The sequence below is a fragment of the Aethalodelphis obliquidens genome, unplaced genomic scaffold (genome assembly GCF_003676395.1).
Source record: "Aethalodelphis obliquidens isolate GAN/ISIS:26980383/991018 unplaced genomic scaffold, ASM367639v1 scaffold5, whole genome shotgun sequence".
NCBI lineage: Eukaryota > Metazoa > Chordata > Mammalia > Artiodactyla > Delphinidae > Aethalodelphis > Aethalodelphis obliquidens.
Window position 1 is genome coordinate 19,374,921 of NW_020837949.1, and position 17,758 is coordinate 19,392,678.

General features: G+C 39.2%; 1 protein-coding gene and 1 pseudogene across 1 annotated transcript in view; both read right to left on the reverse strand.

The window, feature by feature from the left end:
• EXOC4 (exocyst complex component 4) overlaps positions 1-17,758 on the reverse strand; it is an 837,065-nt gene that overhangs the window by 721,882 nt on the left and 97,425 nt on the right. Inside the window, exon 6 of the mRNA XM_027101893.1 lies at positions 16,493-16,736. Coding sequence (XP_026957694.1) covers positions 16,493-16,736 — 244 coding nt within the window. The remainder of the gene's footprint in view (positions 1-16,492; positions 16,737-17,758) is intronic.
• On the reverse strand, positions 8,184-9,253 carry LOC113618085 (60S acidic ribosomal protein P1 pseudogene; annotated as a pseudogene).

The window sequence follows — 17,758 nt, forward strand, 5'->3', positions numbered from 1 at the left end:
ATTGGTTCACTTGTTTTTTGTTTGTTTTTCCTTCTTACATAAGTAACCGGTAAAGAAACAAAAGATGCACATTCTTTCCCACATTGATAATCCCTAACCCTGTAATTATGAGAAAATCTCTCAACTTCTTCAAGTGTTCCTATCTGTAAAACCAAAGTATTAATTAATACCTGTTCAGGAGCCTCACACAACTGATGGATGGATCACATTAGAAAATGGACAGAATTAGTTGAGGTAATTGTACTGTATTAAAGAGAGAGGAGGTTTCAGGATCCTTTTGTCTGGATTTCTGGCTTGAGCAACTCTGAAGACAATGGTTACCCTTCCTGAGAGAAAGAGAAAGAGAAAGAGAGAGTGGGGAGAGGGAGAGAGAATGAGAATGAAGTGAAGACAGAAACTGTTGAAAAGGAGAGCTGTTGGGTTTAGATCTGAAGATGTTAAGTTTAAGGTGTTACATACCGGTCCTCGGATATGCAAGTCTGGAGCCCAGGAGAGACACTGATTTTTGGAAATTTACAAAGTGATAAATATTTGAGAGGATGAGATTACTCAGGGATAATATGCAGAGTAAGAAAAGCAAGCCAACATTCCCCGAAATAGCAGCAGTGAAGAGATGTTCAGGAAGTAGCGAGGCAGGAAAACGACAGGAAGGAAAATTGTAGAAGACAGTGGAGAAGAGAATAGCAACAGAGCCAAGGCTACACGGCAGCCAGCTGATGTAAAGACAGAAATGTACAACTCACAGGTCCCAGTGACCTTGGCAAGAAGGGTTTCAGGGGAGCACTGGATGCTGAACTCAGCAGCGGGATAAGGAGTGAATGGCTAAGAAGGGAAAGAATCCAAGTCAATCACACACTTTGCAAAGGCTGACCATTCCTCACCAACACATGCTCTCCTAAAAAAAGAAAATGAAAAAGCAAGTAACTCTCTCCCAATGCAGCAAGAATAAGAGAGACCAGGAATCACTCACATGAACAAGACATAAAATGCAGTAGTCTGGCCCAATTTAAAGCTACCAGAAATAAACTGAAATATGCTGTTAATATTCACAGGCACTCGCTGGCTGCCCACCCGACACTAGATTGAGAAAACAAGTGTTTGCCTTTCCCTGCAGACACACTCAGGATGACCTGCACACACAGAGCCCCACAAAAGTCATCCCCTGAAATTGAAGACACGGGGAGGGGGAAGGGTAAGCTGGGACGAAGTGAGAGAGTGGCATGGACTTATATACACTACCAAATGTCAAATAGAAAGCTAGTGGGAAGCAGCCGCATAGCACAGGGAGATCGGCTCGGTGCTTTGTGACCACCTAGAGGGGTGGGATAGGGAGGGTGGGAGGGAGAAGCAAGAGGGAGGAGATATGGGGATGTATGTATATGTATAGGTGATTCACTTTGTTATACAACAGAAACTAACACACCACTGTAAAGCAATTATACTCCAATAAAGATGTTAAAAAAAGAAAAAAGTCATTCCCGACCCTACTCCACCAACAAAATTTCAACTAAATAGAAGATGATATAAAACATGACACTGCAACTAGCTCAGTTGCTTAAATCCTGTTAGGATCAAGGTTTTCACCACTGATCCAAAAGACAAAAGAGCAGGCAGAATCATTAAATTACTAGAGATTCCTTAAATTGAACTGAATAAAAAAAGGCCTCAGACAGGAATCAGCCTAAGAACCACAGAGATTAGAATTTCAGTTAATTGCAATTTCTACCAGTCAGAAGAAGATCATGCATGCAAATGCGCGCGCACGCGCGCACACACACACACACACACACACAGAGGTTATTTCCAGAGTCACAAAACAGTATGCAATAATATGCAATACAACACCACAGTCAGTGAAAGAAAACTTCAATCCTGGGATGGCAATGTGGTATAAATGCCGGTATAAAGGACTGGCATTAGAAAGCTGGACTTGGTAGCAGCTCTCTACTGAATAGCCACGGGAGTTTCAGTACATCATGGGACTGTTCCAAGTCTCAGGCTCCTCAAACACAAATTTCCTCAATTACAATTTCCTAATCACAAACTGTGAGAATTAAACGCAATAATATAAGTGAAAGTATACTAAAAAGAAAGCTCAAAACAACAGTAAATTGCTTCCTTCAACGGTTACCATGTAGAGGGGGAAAAGGCGGGGGACAAGAGATACTCCAGATGTCCCCATGGCCCAGCTGCATCTCTGTCCTTCCCCCAGCTTAGTGAAGTCCTGCTTGTATTCCATAAGATACACTAGTATCATCCCAATAGAACCCCTCTTTAATTCTGTTAGTTGGAGGTGGGTTCTGTCACTGCTAACTAAAAGAGGTCTAATTCACAGAATAACAGCCAATTCCTTCATTCCCCTTTCATTCTATAATCCCTCAAAAAAAAGCAGATGATCACAATGGACTGAGACAAGTGACAAAAGAGCAACATGCATGGCCTCCTGGGCCAGAGAATAAGAACACAGTCCCTGTTTATGTGTGGTTATGTACCCACACCTCTCCCCCAACACATGGCCCAATGCCTAGAGTGGAGAAAACAGTTAAGCTGTGGGTGCCTAAGTACATATGAGTAAAAGAATGAGCAATTTAGGGTGGCAGTATTCGGAGAAGTCCAGGACTAGAGCCACCAGCCTGGGGTCCTCTGCATGGGGCCAGCAGCTAAAGCCGTCATGATGGACGAGAGCCCTTAAACGGTGAGGCTGGAGTGAGATAATGATGATGACAACGACGAGGACCACAACAAAGACAACTACGTCTTCACAGCCACACTCATGACAACAGGCCAGGCGCTGTGTGAAGTGCACACTTTATCCTCGGGAGAACCCAATGAGGAAGGTACTACTTTTATCCCCACATTATAGACAAGAGAACGAAAGCTCAGAGATAAAGAGAGACCAAAGGACTCGATTTTGGAGAATGTTTCTTTTAAAGGATGTCAGGAAAAAAAGTAATTTAAGAGAAGAGGCCAGAGTTATCAGTACTATCAAATGCTACAGAAACCAAGGCTGGAAAGAGCATCAACAGAAGTCTATCCTGCCTCTATTTTCTCACTGCCAACCAGTTTACCCCTGGTACTCTACTAAAACAATTCCTGCAAAAGTCTCAAATCATCATTTTGCTCAATCTAAGATATACACACTACTCTATATAAAATAGATAACCAACAAGGACCTACTCTACAGCACAGGGAACTATACTTAATATTTTATAATAACCTATAAGGGAGAAGAATCTGAAAAAGAATAGATACATACACATGTATAACTGAATCACTCTGCTGTACACCTGAAACTAACACAACATTATAAGTCAACTATACCTCTAAATAAATAAATAAATAAGACCTCTTCAGTCCTTATTCAAGGAGGTGCAGTGCTTGTTTCTACTGACCACTCACTCCTCCTTGAAACACTGCCTTCCACGGGCTCCAACCCTATACTCTCCCACTCGCCTTCCACCTCCCTGGTTGCACCTTCTCAAGAATCTCTTCCTCAGCCTGTTCCTTAAATGCTGTCAACTCTTCTCGATCCTCATACTCTCTCTGGGTGAGCTCATCCACCACTTACGTCTTCAATCATCCACCCGCTAATGACTCCCAAACGTATCTTCTGTCCAGACGGCTCTCCTGAGCTGTAGACATCAAACCTAACACGTCTTAAATAAAACTCATCATTCTCCTACCCAAACCTACTTATCCATTTACCTAAGTCAGTGAACGGTATCACTTACCCCAGAAAATCATCCTCCCCTCCCCTCTTCCTCAAATCCAATCAATTACCAACCTCTTTTATTTCTACCTCTTTACTACCTCTACCATGGGCCTACTTTAGCCCATTGCCACTGTTACTCTGCTAATGCAGGCCTTATCATCTCTTCCCTGGATTTTTAAAACAACCCTTAGAGGAGACTCCTTTCCTCCAGTCCTTGCCTCTCCTTCTCTAGACTGTAAATTCAATGAGAGTAAGAACTATGCCTGATTTATCACAGTATTCCAGTATTTGTCATAATAGTAAGCATATGACAGGCAATAAATGAGTATTTGTTCAAAGAAAGAATGAAACAATGAGCTCCAGCAGATGGGGGAGATAGAGACCGGATTACAGATAACAAGTGGCAAGGAAATATGTATTACTGCCTGTGATCTCCTGGAGGGAAATCAGAAGACCACAACAAAAATATTTCACACAAAATTCTCCTCTCAGAAAGATAACCTCATCAACATAAACATGAGAACGAAAAGAAATATAGTTACAAGCTGAAAGATATATATGCATTCAGAGCTAACTTTAATAATACCGTGTTAAAATCTATTTTGTATTAAAAAACATGAAAGAGTCAAGAAGAAGCAAATATTTGTTCTTTAAACATACTTCCGATTACCTGGCAGGTTTTAAAAACAGGCTTCTTATAAATACAAGCAAAATGTTACCTATTCTTCCAGACAGCCTCCTAACTTCCTACCCATAACTACTCCTATGTATCTCATCTTGGAGTGCCACCATGAAAAAAGGCAGAGAATTACGGAGAAGAAAATGTTCAGGAATAGTCACAGTTGCACACGTCAGGAAATGTCTGTGGTATAAAGCTACATCATCAAGCTGTGAAAAAGGTTCAATGTTTAAGGTGAGATTCAACTATCTGGATCTAAATTTAACATCCAGGGAACCTTGAGTTAGTCATTTGGCTGGAAAATCCATGTTAGCAGCCAAGAAGCTGCCTTGCTTGGTCACGAAGTAAAGATACACACACAAGGTAGAAAATCAGTCCTGCTCTACTACTTATCTGCTGAGACCTTAATATCAGGTTTCTGCGTTTTCCCACTGACAGACAAAGGCATTAACCACAGAATATTTATTTCCCTACTTCTATGTTCTAAAAGATAAGAAAATACTGAACTCTGAGCTTAGGTCTTATAAGGTTTTATATGAAAAATTAAAAGAAACTGATCATCAATTATTTCATACCAAAATGGTCTTTGTTTTACACTCCTGTATCTCACATACACATTTTCATAATAAGCTTGGCTGAGCTAGTATTTTTCATTTCAAACAGGACGTAGATGCCATTTAATCTTCAAGGTTATCTAATACCTACTTCTAAGGGATAGAGATTAGTTTCACCACTTTTATTAATAACAATCTTCATGTAAAGAGCAGTTACTATTTGAGGAGTGCTGACTAATTCTCCATCTGCACTATGAAAAGAATAGGAAAAAACTATTAGCAATATAGAATGAAACACAGTAAAAATAAAAAGAACCAGTCCTGGCTCTAGTAATTGCCTTCCTGTGTCACTTCCCCACTTGTCAAGTCAGACTCTCATGCTCAGTTTCTGAATTCTTGGTAGATGACCTCGAATGAACTTGTAGTTCTAACGTGTGGCAAATTAGGGAGTGAAATTAGAAAATAAACCCAGGCCCTTTTTCTTTGAATTAAAGTATTAGTATCATTCTTTCAAAAGCCTTTCCCAGGACAGTCTCCTCAACAAAAGACGATCAAAAAACTGAATGGTCATATGCAAAAGAATGAAACTGGAACACTCTTACACCATACACAAAAATCAACTCAAAATGAATTAAAGACTTGAACTTAGAACTGAAACCATATAACTCTTACATGAAAACACAGGAATAAGAGCCTTGACATTAGTCTTGGCAATGACTCTTTGAATTTGACACCAAAAGCAAAGATAAACAAGTAGAGAACCACATCAAATTAAAAGCTTCTGCACAGCAAAGGACACCATCAACAGAATGAAAAGCAACCTATGAATGGGAGAAAATATTTGCAAACCATATATATGATAAAAAGTTAATATCCCAAATGTATAAAGAACTCACACAACTCAAAAACAACAACACAAAACACAATCCGATTAATGGGCAGAGAAACTGAATAGACATTTTTCGAAAGAAGACAAACAAATGACCAGAAGGTACACAAAATGGTGCTCAACATCACTAATCATCAGGGAAATGCAAATCAGACCATAAGGAGCTATCACCACACACCTGACAGAAGGGCTATCATCAAAAAGACAAGAGATAACAAGTGTCGGGAGGATATGGAGAAAAGGGAACCCTTGTACACTGTTGGGTGGGAATGTAAATTGATGCAGCCACTATGAAAAACAGTATGGAGGTTCCTCAAAAAATTAAAAGAACTACCATATGATCCTGCAATCCCACTTCTGGGCATATATCCAATAGAAATGAAAACAGACTCTCAAAAAATATCTGCACTCCCATGTTTATTGCAGCATTATTCACAAGAGCGAAGACATGGAAACAACCTAAGTGTCCATCAATGAATGAATAGATAACATACGCACACACACGCACAACCCCACGTTTCCACTGCAGGGAACAGGGGTTCAATCCCTGGTCGCAGAACTAGGATCCCGCATGCTGCGCGGCATGGCCACAAAACACACACACACACACACACACACACACACACACACACACACACACACACACACACACACACACACACTGTGGACTATTATTCAGCCATGAGAAAGAAGGACATCCTGCCATTTGCGACAACATGAATGGACCTTGAGGGCATTAGGTTAAGTGAAATAAGTCAGACAGAGAAAGACAAATGCTATATGTTCTCACTCACATGTGGAACCTAAAAGAGCCAAAGTCAAAGGAACAGAGACTAGAGTGGTGGCTGCCAGGGGCTATGGAAAATGGGAGATGGTGGTCAAGGAGTACAACCTTCAAGTTATAAGATGGATAAGATCTGAGGAACTAAGGTAAAGCATAGTGATTATAGTTAATACTGTATTATATAATACTTGAAAGTTACTAAGACAGTACATCTTAAAAGTTATCACCACAAAAAGAAATGGTAATTATGTGATGTGATGCAGGTGTTAGCCAATGCTAGGGTAGTCATCATTCTGCAATATTTAAGTATATCAAATCAACACATTGTACACCTTAAACCTACACAATGTTATGTCAGTTATTATCTCAATAAAGCTAGGGGGAAGAAAAGCCTTTCACCCATTTGAAAAATCATATTTCATCATAATGGAACATTGGAAAATGTATCCGCAAATCCACTTCCCAAAGAAGAAAAGTTATGATTTTAGGTGTATATTCTTAGTACTTAGTTGTATACTGGTCTTAGTACAAGAACGTACAAGCTTTCTAGGGGAACTGTTTACGTGTCTCTAAGTCATCAGTCTGATTCTCAAGTGAGTCAATTAAGACTCATTTACTCTGTGGTGGCTGATCACACTTCTTAACATGTCCAGCTATCACTGAGAGGCCTGCCATTGATCACAGTGGGGTGTGGGGTGGAGACTGTACAGGTGCGGGAATGGATGTGTCAGCGTAAATACCGCCCTTCTCCTGAGGAAGAACAAAATCAGGCCCAGGAAATGAGTTAGGACTGTGATCTTTACATAAGCCAGAAAGCAAACTTCCATAGAGGATACAGACAACTTATCCTCTTAATTCCACCACCAACCAGCTTTGTGAAACTGTCAAATTATTGCAGCTTTCCCACTTCCCTGGGTAAATCTGGGATTAATAAAAACGCCCCTACCTGTGATGAGGCCAACAGTAAGGCTCACTCAGGTGAGATGCCAGATGGCAGACTGCTTTGCGAAGCATAAATGCTACAAAACTACAGAACTCCGTGATGTCTGTGATGTTACAAAGAGTGTTCTCAAATTTTAGCATGTGTAGAATCATCTAGAGACTCCTGTGGGCCCTGCACTCAGGGATTCCAATTTAATCACCCCTCCCCACAGGGATAATTTGCATTTCTAACTTTCAAGTGACATTGGTATTGCTGGTCCTTAGACCCCACTCTGTGTAGTGCTGAGATTTTTTTAAGAATAAAAATCGTTTCCTCTTATTTTAAAATTGTCTTCTTTGCATTTTTCTTAGTTATTCATTCATTAAACTTCCTGGGCACTTAGTACGTGCCCAGCCCTAAATCAGGCTGCGAACACAAAGTTATTAACCCCCTCTTAAAAACTTACAGCCCAATCTGATTAGAGAACATAATGATGATATGGGCCAGGAACTAGAGGAGCCCAGAGAAATAAAGTATAGCCTAAGATACACACAAAGGTGCTCTAATCATATCTGACCTCACTCCTAAACATCACCAAGGGAAGAATTTCATTTGACACACTTTTTTTTTTTTTTTTTTTTTAGCAGCAAACAGCTCAGCTTTTTATTGAATGTGTTACTAAAGAGGTTTAGTCAAAAAGAGCAAAGCCCAGGTCATCGTCAGACTCTTCAGCTTCTTCTTTCTTCGCTTCCACCTTCTTCTCCTCAGCTGGGGCAGCAGTGGGGGAGGGGGCAGGTCACCTGCCTCGCACCGCGGATGAGGCTCCGGATGCTGACACTGGCCAAAGCCTTTGCAAACAAGCCTGGCCAAAAAGACTCAACATTTACACCGGCTGCTTTAATGAGGGCATTGATCTTTTCCTCCGTGACCATCACCTCATCATCATGCAGGATGAGGGCCAAGTAGATGCGGGCGAGCTCCAAGGCGGAGGCCATGGTGCGGGCGAGCGCTAGGGAGGGGCCTCCGGGCGAGGTGCTAGTTGCCTGATGAAGTGAGGGCCTCACCCCAATGCAGCCTTAGCTTCCTCGGAAGGACGGAGCGGCTCAGCGGTAGCTGAGGAAAGCTGACACAAGTCTTTGTTTGTGTGTTTTTGCTATGAGAAAGATTCAGTGCCGCTTTGAGTGTGGAGTATCTTTGGATTATGACACCAACAAGCACACAGAAAATGAAAAGGTCTAAGGCAGCTCCTACTATCTGCCAAATGAAGAAGTGGCCTTGATGCAACACGAAGGCAGACACCTAAATAACGTTATCAATAACCTAAAATGTAGATTTTATCCGTCATTTCCTTAACTGGCCCCATCTCTAATATGAACCTCCTACAGCGTGCAAAACAAGAGAAATAAAAAGCATTTTTTTTTTTACCCTGACAAATATAAAATAAATATTTAAGAAATGTAACACTGAGTAAGACCTCTAGCACATTCAGCCAAGCTCCCTTTCTCCAGGGACTATAACCAAAGGACATGATAAGGATCAGAAAGACAGCTGTCCAACTGCACGTTTACCAAAGATCTACGAACATTACCCACATTATTAATTCACCTGATATGCTAAGAGGCTATCATCTATTGCTTACCTGGGAAATCTAAAAAAAAAAAAAAAAAAAATGATACAAATGAACTTATTTACAGAACAGAAACAGAGTCCCAGACTTAGAGAAGGAACTTATGATTACAAGGGGGAAGGTGGGGGGGGGCAGTTAGGGAGTGTGGGATTGACATGTACACACTGCTATATTTAAAATGGATAACCAACAGGGACCTACTCTATAGCACAGGGAACTCTGCTCAGTATTCTGTAACAACTAATTAGGAAAAGAATTTGAAAAAGAATAGATAGATGTACATGTATAATTGAATCATCTTGTTGTACACCTGAAACTAACACAACATTGTTAATCAACTATACTCCAATATAAAATAAAATGTTAAAAAAAAAAAAAAGAAGAAGCTATCATCAATTAATTTAACTCTTACAAGAAAGTATGTAGATTTGGGACCAGTACTACCTTCCATGGTAATGAACTCTATATTTTAGTTAACAAATGGTGTAATAAGCCCCATATGTAAAGAAGTAATTCCTTTCATTTGTTCTAAAAATATTTTAGTAAAGCTGCAGGGGATTATATTCTAGTTGAGGAATAGTGGAATTTCTTCCATATGTCCCTGGTTCATCCTATTCATACTCTTCAGTATTTAATAGTTGGGTGTATTTAGAGCATGTTCTCACTGATACATGTAATCAAAAGTAGAGATTTAATCAAATGGAATCATAATCACTGAAGTTAAATTTACTTGCTTCCCGCTTGCTTTGATTCAAATTAACAACTCATCTAAATTACATCGAGGCCCTTCCTGATTCCAAGCATGTCCAGGTGCTACACGCAGTGCTTGGGAATGGCTACAAGAAGCCACAAGGACAAATGCTTGACCTTGCTTCAAAGCTGCTCTTAAATGATTTTTCTGTAAAATAAAATGACCAATTCCACCAAATCCTACATTTCAGATACTTAGGTGAAGAGTAACTAATAGAGAAAGAAGAGATGAAAGGAAATGCTACTTATTTGAAAAAGAAATACATGCCTGACTCTAGCCACAGATATAAAGAAATCACGAGAAATATTTATTTCTCTTTCCATAAACACTGTACTTGTACCACAAAACTAAACTTGGGGCTTGAGCCTTTTGACTGTCTCATAGATAAAACTACTTTGTATGACTGGCCTATTACAACAGTATGCCCTCATTTCAAGTTCTGGACTCTGAATTTTTAAAGTACATTTCTCTAACTTTTAGAGCAGTAATTCAATGTATCTCTACAAATCTAAAGCCTGCAGAGACTGAGAAATCGGGGGCTGGGGGAGTGGGGAGTTTTAGGAAATGATGCAAATACCAACTATGAAGAAAAACATGACTATAAAGTGGATGATGATTCAATGTTAGAATTATTCAGCAAGTATTCATCTAACACTGACAATCAATTACATGACAGACACTTAGGAGGCAGAAACGAAAAGGGTATACAGTCCATTACAATACAATGTAATAAGTGTTATGACTATTTAAAAGTAGCATGGCCACTCCTTCAGATTCCAGATCAAAAATATAAAGACTAGAAGAAAGTTTGGGAAATTTTATTTATAATCTAAGAGTGAAGAAGACCTAAGTTCTGACACAAAACCCAGACACTTTAAAAGAAAACACTGATAAATACAACCTCATAAAAATAAAAACAACGTATACATGATCAGACATCATAAAGTCAAAAGAGAAAGAAGCTGGAGGGAAATTAGAATATAAATCCCAAAGAACTAATTTTCTTGATATATAAAAAGTTCCTGTAAATCAATAGAAAGACAAACATACTGGAAAAATAGGTGTTCACTACTTTTCAGTAAGGAAATAAAACATTATTTGACCACTGTACTATTGAAAATTTCAACTTTTAAACAAGTCGGCTTTTAGGATAGGATAATGAACCATCCTGTACCTATCACCCTGATTCAATAAGTATCATTTATCACTAATCTTGTTTTAGCTATATCTACACTCAACCCAGATTATTTTGAAGTAATATATCCATACATAACATAGATATCATAACAATGAATTACTTTTTACACAAATAAGAAGTTTAACCTCACTCAAATTTTCTCTAAAAAATACAAATCAAAACCACCTTGGAAATACCATTTTTCACTGATCAGACTGACAAAGATAAAAACATTTTGATAATACAATGTTTACTGGAGACTACAGGAACTCTCAAACATTATTGATGACATGAAAACTTGGTATTATCTCTAAGAAAAACACACTTGGCAACAATTATCAAAATCAAATAAACCACAAAAATCTAATCAACCAGCAAAGAACTCTGAAAATGGCACAAGAATCGGATGCTCTCCTTCTCGCATCTTATATGTCATCGTCAAGGTAACTGCACAACTAGAAGAATAACTAGCAGGTGCTATCAAATGAATGGAGCTTGATAACTACAACTTGTATGAAACAACAGTAAAAGCTGCCTTACTTTATTAGTTAAAATACACACACACACCATCCCCCCCAGACACAAGACACACCCTAATGCCCACCTACCCAGACCGGATTAGGTCCCCATGGTTATATGCTCTCATGGCACATTTTGCTTTTCCTCTGCAGCACTTATCACAGTTTGTAATAATACACTTATCTAAAGGTTCTCTTATTAATGCCTTTCTTCCCCTCTAGACTTTAAACTCCATAAGGACAGGGACCATATTTGTGTGGCATTTGAGCCCAGTTCCTGGTCCATGACTGATATTCAATATAAGTGGAATTCATTCTTTCATTCAAAATATATTTATTATGGGTCTGGTGGGCTCTGTGCCTACATTCTGGATATATGGTGCTGAACAAGGCAAACTAGTTCTCTCTTCTCTTGAAGCTTCCATTCTAGGAGTAGTCAGAAAATAACCAAACATGCACACACACACACACACACACACATTCACACACACATACACACCATAAAAAGTAACTTAATGAACATGATCCAGTTGATCTGCAAACTCGTACTATGTTTTTCCACACTAATACCCCCAATCAGCATTTCTATTTGTAATGATTTCTTTTGATTAAAATAACTTGAGTAATACTTTAAATTAATTCTTAAATAATGAATTTATTTTTCACTATAACTTAATAACAGTTGCAAAATAAAGGGGGGGGGAGCCTATAACCTTACTATCCAAACACAACTACTTTTAGCATTAAAGCATATTTCTCTCCCGTTTCTTCCATGAATTTTTCCTCAGTATAACAGTGAGCACAGAATATGCAGTGTTCTCTGCTTTTTATATCAGACGCTTAATCTTCCCTCATTCATAAAAGAGATCAAGGAACATCACAAAATGGTCTCCTTCCAAAAAGGGAAAAGGTCTCCCTGGCAGCCATTGTCCATTCATTCAATCCTTTCTGCCCTCTTCCAGACCAACAGTCTTACCAAAGTGGAGCAGGCCTCCAGCACCTCCCCAGTCTGCTTTCACTTTTAACCAGGACCACTTTCAAGTAAGTCAAGTAGCTGTTACACGCCAATTCTTCTCTTTTCCCACATTCTACTCTCTCACATATTCTTAACAAGGTATCACACCTTTGAGAAGATTTTGTTCCATGTATTTTTCACGCTTTTCTTATTTGCTAAATAGTAAAGGACTTCCTATAGCTTTTCTGAACAAAAATGAAAATGCTCATGAGCTAGATTTTGGGAAAGAACCAAGAGCTAGGCAGCAGGAGTTGAAGAAACTGGTTATGAGCTGCACAGGCTGCAGACCACACAAGCCATCTGATATTAAAGACATTGCCTGCCTTTCTGAGGAAATTATGGGTAGCAGGTGGTTCTGGGAGATTTAAAAAGCCCTTGTTACCCTAATGTTTATCAACTTGGCAACAATAGTAGTTGAATATTTTCCTTTCATAGTAAACAGAGGTTTATAGACACTAGATAATGAATGAACAGGAAGACAAAATATTTCTCCTATAAATAGACAATAGATAGGTTGGGGGATCAAGAATAAAATAAAATAACAAGTGGGTGACCAAAGTGATTTTTGAAAACTGTCTGTGAAAGTATTCTGGCTCTGCAGGAAGTGAAAGCAAAACAGAGTTCACTAGTCTGGTTCATACTACTTTTCTAGCAAAATAGCACACAACATTAATTCTCTTTACATAAAGACAAATGAAAACAGGCCTGCAACGCATCACAACCAGAATATATTTAAGAAGATGATGCTGAACAATGAGACTTTTAGGGAAATTTACAATTCTGGTGCCTAGCCTCAGAGTAGCATTTATATGCTAACGATTTGGAATAGGTTATTTCATTGGGGGGGGGGGTAGTGAGGGAGAGAATCATTTTGTGGAAGAAGGATTCATGGTTGTTTTTGCCTATGCTCCAACTTCCTTTAAGGAAAACAGTCTCTTACACCTTTAACGTAAGATTTCTTGAATGGTAAAAGATAATATTAATAATAATGTAAAGTATTCTGACTTTACTTCTCTCTAAAATTATGTCACTCCCACTTCCCAGTACAGTTTAACACAAGGTATCATGCAAGCTTCAAGGATAATCTGACAATATCCTTTCTAAACTTCTAAACCTCTAGAAGCGACAATGCAATCACTTTTGAATGAAGTTTCCCAGGTAATTAATTCTTGAGGAGTTTTAAAGCATTTGTTGGCACACAGCTACCATAGACTAGCTCCAAATTATCAGCCATGTGGAACACCAACCCAAGAATTTAATCTTTGATTTTCGAAAAGAGTGGTTCCAAATATTTGCTTACTCTGTACTATTTTATCTAATAATAAGGAGTTTTGGCCCAAATTTTCATATTTGTACATTTTATAAAATGGGATCATGTTATAGGCATGAAATCAAGACGAATAGCTCGTTCACTTACCGGTGTCCAATATATCCTACCTACAAAGGCCTTTAAAATACTGACAAAAAACGAAACTTAAAGAGGGAAAAATACCCTCCTGCTGACTCATTCTTCACAGAGAAACATTTATTATTTCCTGGGGCAGTATGCCGAATTTCCACTTCTGTTGCTGTAATTTCCACTTGTGAATTTTGGAAGGCGCCGAAGGAACGGAAGAGGAAGAGGTCAAAATCCTAGGAAAGACACACTGCTGCTAAGGGGACTGTAATGAGAACTACAGAACAGTTACTGACCCGTGCCCTTTTCGTTTTATTTCCAATATATACTATAGTCATGCTATTTCCCTATGAAAGTTCACTGTACTCATCTTGGGACTTGCAGCAACTGGGCAAACAGCAAATCAGAATTCTGGAGTGTTCATTAGTAAGGAGGCAAAAGGGCTACACAAAAATCCAGGCACCAGGCAAAGAAAGAAGAAAAGCACAGTTCCATTCAGAACCATTCCCAGCTTCTCTGGATCACAGTGTGAGTGATCAACGAACATGAAAGTTGAGAAAGGAATAAACAAACTTACGTATTCACACACACGCACAAATGCATGTAATGGTACCTATTGGCACTGCTCTACCAAGCTCTAACCATATAACCTCATCTAACACGAGCAACCCTGTAAGACAGGTTCTGTTTTCCTCAGTTACAGAGCTGAAATTCAAAGTCAGGTCTGCTCAGCTCCAAAACCCATGCTCCTCAAAACATGTGCTTTGAAATACTCTGTGGCATAAGAGGGGTGGAGAATGTTTTCTTCACCAATCGTACTTCTAAATGAAGTGTACAAGGGAATTAATTTTTGAAGATTTCTAAAGTATAATTAAGATCACTATTATTTAGTAAAACAAAAGAATATAGAAAACATAAACAGAATACATTATTTTCTTCAAAATTTTAAAGTGGGGAACTCCATACTAAGCTATTATTATTTCTCCTTAAATTTGTTTATCTTCTTTAAAAAAAAAAATTTAAGTCCTAAGTACAAACAGAATTTCCTTCACGATGTGTCAACAAGATTATGAACTCTGTCGAACACACACTATCTCACGCCTCCCAGGAACACACATTATTTGAGCAACTCAGAAGAAATGCCCTACTTTGCCTTCTGTTCTCAGATAAAATTGTAGTTTCCATTGGCCTTTTCCCTTCAAACGACAAATTCCTGCCTTGCCCATATCTGGTGTACGTGGAAGGCTGGGGAATAGAACAGAGAAAGGGAAGGAGGGAACGAAGATCCATGTAGAGTGAATCTTGGACTTTCTAGGAAAGCCTCAATTTGAAGTATCTTCTCCCACCATCAGATGACATTACACTAGTGTGCCCTAAGCCCTGGTTTGGCAGACATGAGCTCCCAGTGTATCACAGTCAAGACCGAGTTAGGATCAGAGGACAATTTCAGTTTTCCCCTTATGAAAGAAGAATTATGAAATCCAAACCTTATTAGTTGTTTTAAGTACATAAAGGAATCCCGGAGACTGATTTGCCTATTGGCAAATATCACTACACATTAAAGAAGAAAGCATGGGACAGAGGAAATACCATGGACTTGGATTCAGCTGGAAGGCCAGCCACTTGTTCTGTGACCTTGAGCTAATTACTTCATCTCTGAACCCCAGTTTCCTTAACTATAAAATGTGGATACTAAGTAATCAGCTCAAAAAGTTATAGTGAGAATTAAATAATATACATAAGTTGCCTTGAATATAGTTAAGTGCTTAAGAAATATTCAATAATTGCTACATTCTTTCATTTGAGTATGGACAACATGCTTTAAAACTTCTCAACTACCTCAAAAACCAGCTGAACTATGCCTCTTCAAGCTGTTTTCACCAATCTGAGTTTGTATGGGCCACAGTATACAGAGATCAAGAAACAACATAAACCTAAGATATTTACTAGAAAAGGTACAGGTAAGATATTACCCTAGAAAAGGTACAGTAAATACAATGATCAAAACCACAAACCATGGGACTTCCCTGGTGGCACAGTGGTTAAGAATCCGCCTGCCAATGCAGGGGACATAGGTTGCATCCCTGGTCCAGGAAGATCCCACATGCTCTGGAGCAGCTAAACCCGTGCGCCACAACTACTGAGCCTGCACACCACAACTACTGAAGCCCATGTGCCCTAGAGCCCAGCATGGCTCAACTACTGAGCCCACGTGCCACACCTACTGAGCCCACATGCCACAACTACTGAAGCCTGTGCACTCTAGGGCCCATGGGATGCAACTACTGAACCCACGTGCCTAGACCTCACACTCCGCAACAACAGAAGCCACTGCAATGAGAAGCCCGTGCACTGCAACAAAGAGTAGCGTCTGCTCGCCTAAACTAGAGAACGCATGCACACAGCAGTGAAGACCCAACGCAACCAAAAAAAAAAAAAAAACCCACACAAACCACACCCCCACCTACCTTGGTTGGTTCTCAGCCGTGAGGTTCTCTCCCCTCTGGTAACCACTGTCAGCCACCTGGGTTGTAGACCTCTTCACAATTTGCTTCAGCTCCCGCTCCAAGCGTTCTTTGATCGCCTTAACTGTCTCTGGGATCTTCTTCAGTTTGGCCAGCCCCTTGATGAGGATACCCATAAAAAGGGTGCTGTTCTCCTCTGGATCCAACTCCAAATCCTCCTTGATGTCCTGAAGGTTTATCTCCTTCACTGTAAAAAAAAATTAATAAATAGCCACAGATTCTATCAGCAAATCAAAAAACAGAACGGGTCTAAAACATGCAATTATTCCCTTACAGGAATCAGAGAGGTTTTTCAATTAAATTTGAAATTAAATTATACTTACACAGTAACTATCTAAGAATCACACACACACACAGTTACGTTCCTCATATTAATACCCATCAATTAATAAGAGAGAGAAGAAATTAAAAGTAAGCAAATCTCCACAGAAATTTTTCCACAGACTACCATTTCTACAGTGAGTCATTTATTAACATTGGTGACATTTATTAACCTTCACTGTTTATAAAATGCCATACTTGGTGCTGCAGGAGAATTCCAAAGAGCCAGACCATAGTCTAAAATTCCTACTTATTAGTTAGAGATAAGTAGCTTGATAAAAAGACATCATACATACATGTGGAAAAGAAAAGGTAAATAAGTTAAAATTATAACCAATAAGAGAGATGAAGAAAAAGAAAGGAAAAATAATAGGTACAAGTGAGACAAGACTGAGGAAAAGAGTAATGAAGAGTATCTCATAAATACAAAAGAACAACATTCTATTTTTATTTAAAAACATGTCCACCAAAGCATCATTATCTATTGAAGACAGGTCTTGCTAAACCATGGAAGTTTTCTGAGTAGTAGTATATGTCGAAAGTCTCTGCAGATGTTTAGACTACAGCTTTCATCCAAACCATCTGGTTTCTAACAGTGGTTCTTAACCCCTGCAGGAGCTGGGGAGAGGGCAGGGCTGGGATCTGAGATTTCTGTCACCTACTGAAAACCACAGGCCTTTCCCTCGAACTAACATGTACATACACAAAACTTCTCATATGACTTCAGGGGTTTCCACAACTACCAAAAGAACTACAGGTTGAAAACCTCTGGCCCAAAAATAATTCTCTCATTTTACAAATGGCTGGATTAAGATAGACAAAAGCAAAAGTGAATACCAGCCTAAAGATGGACCCTAACAAAGTTGTCCCCATCCTCCCCTCTCCTCC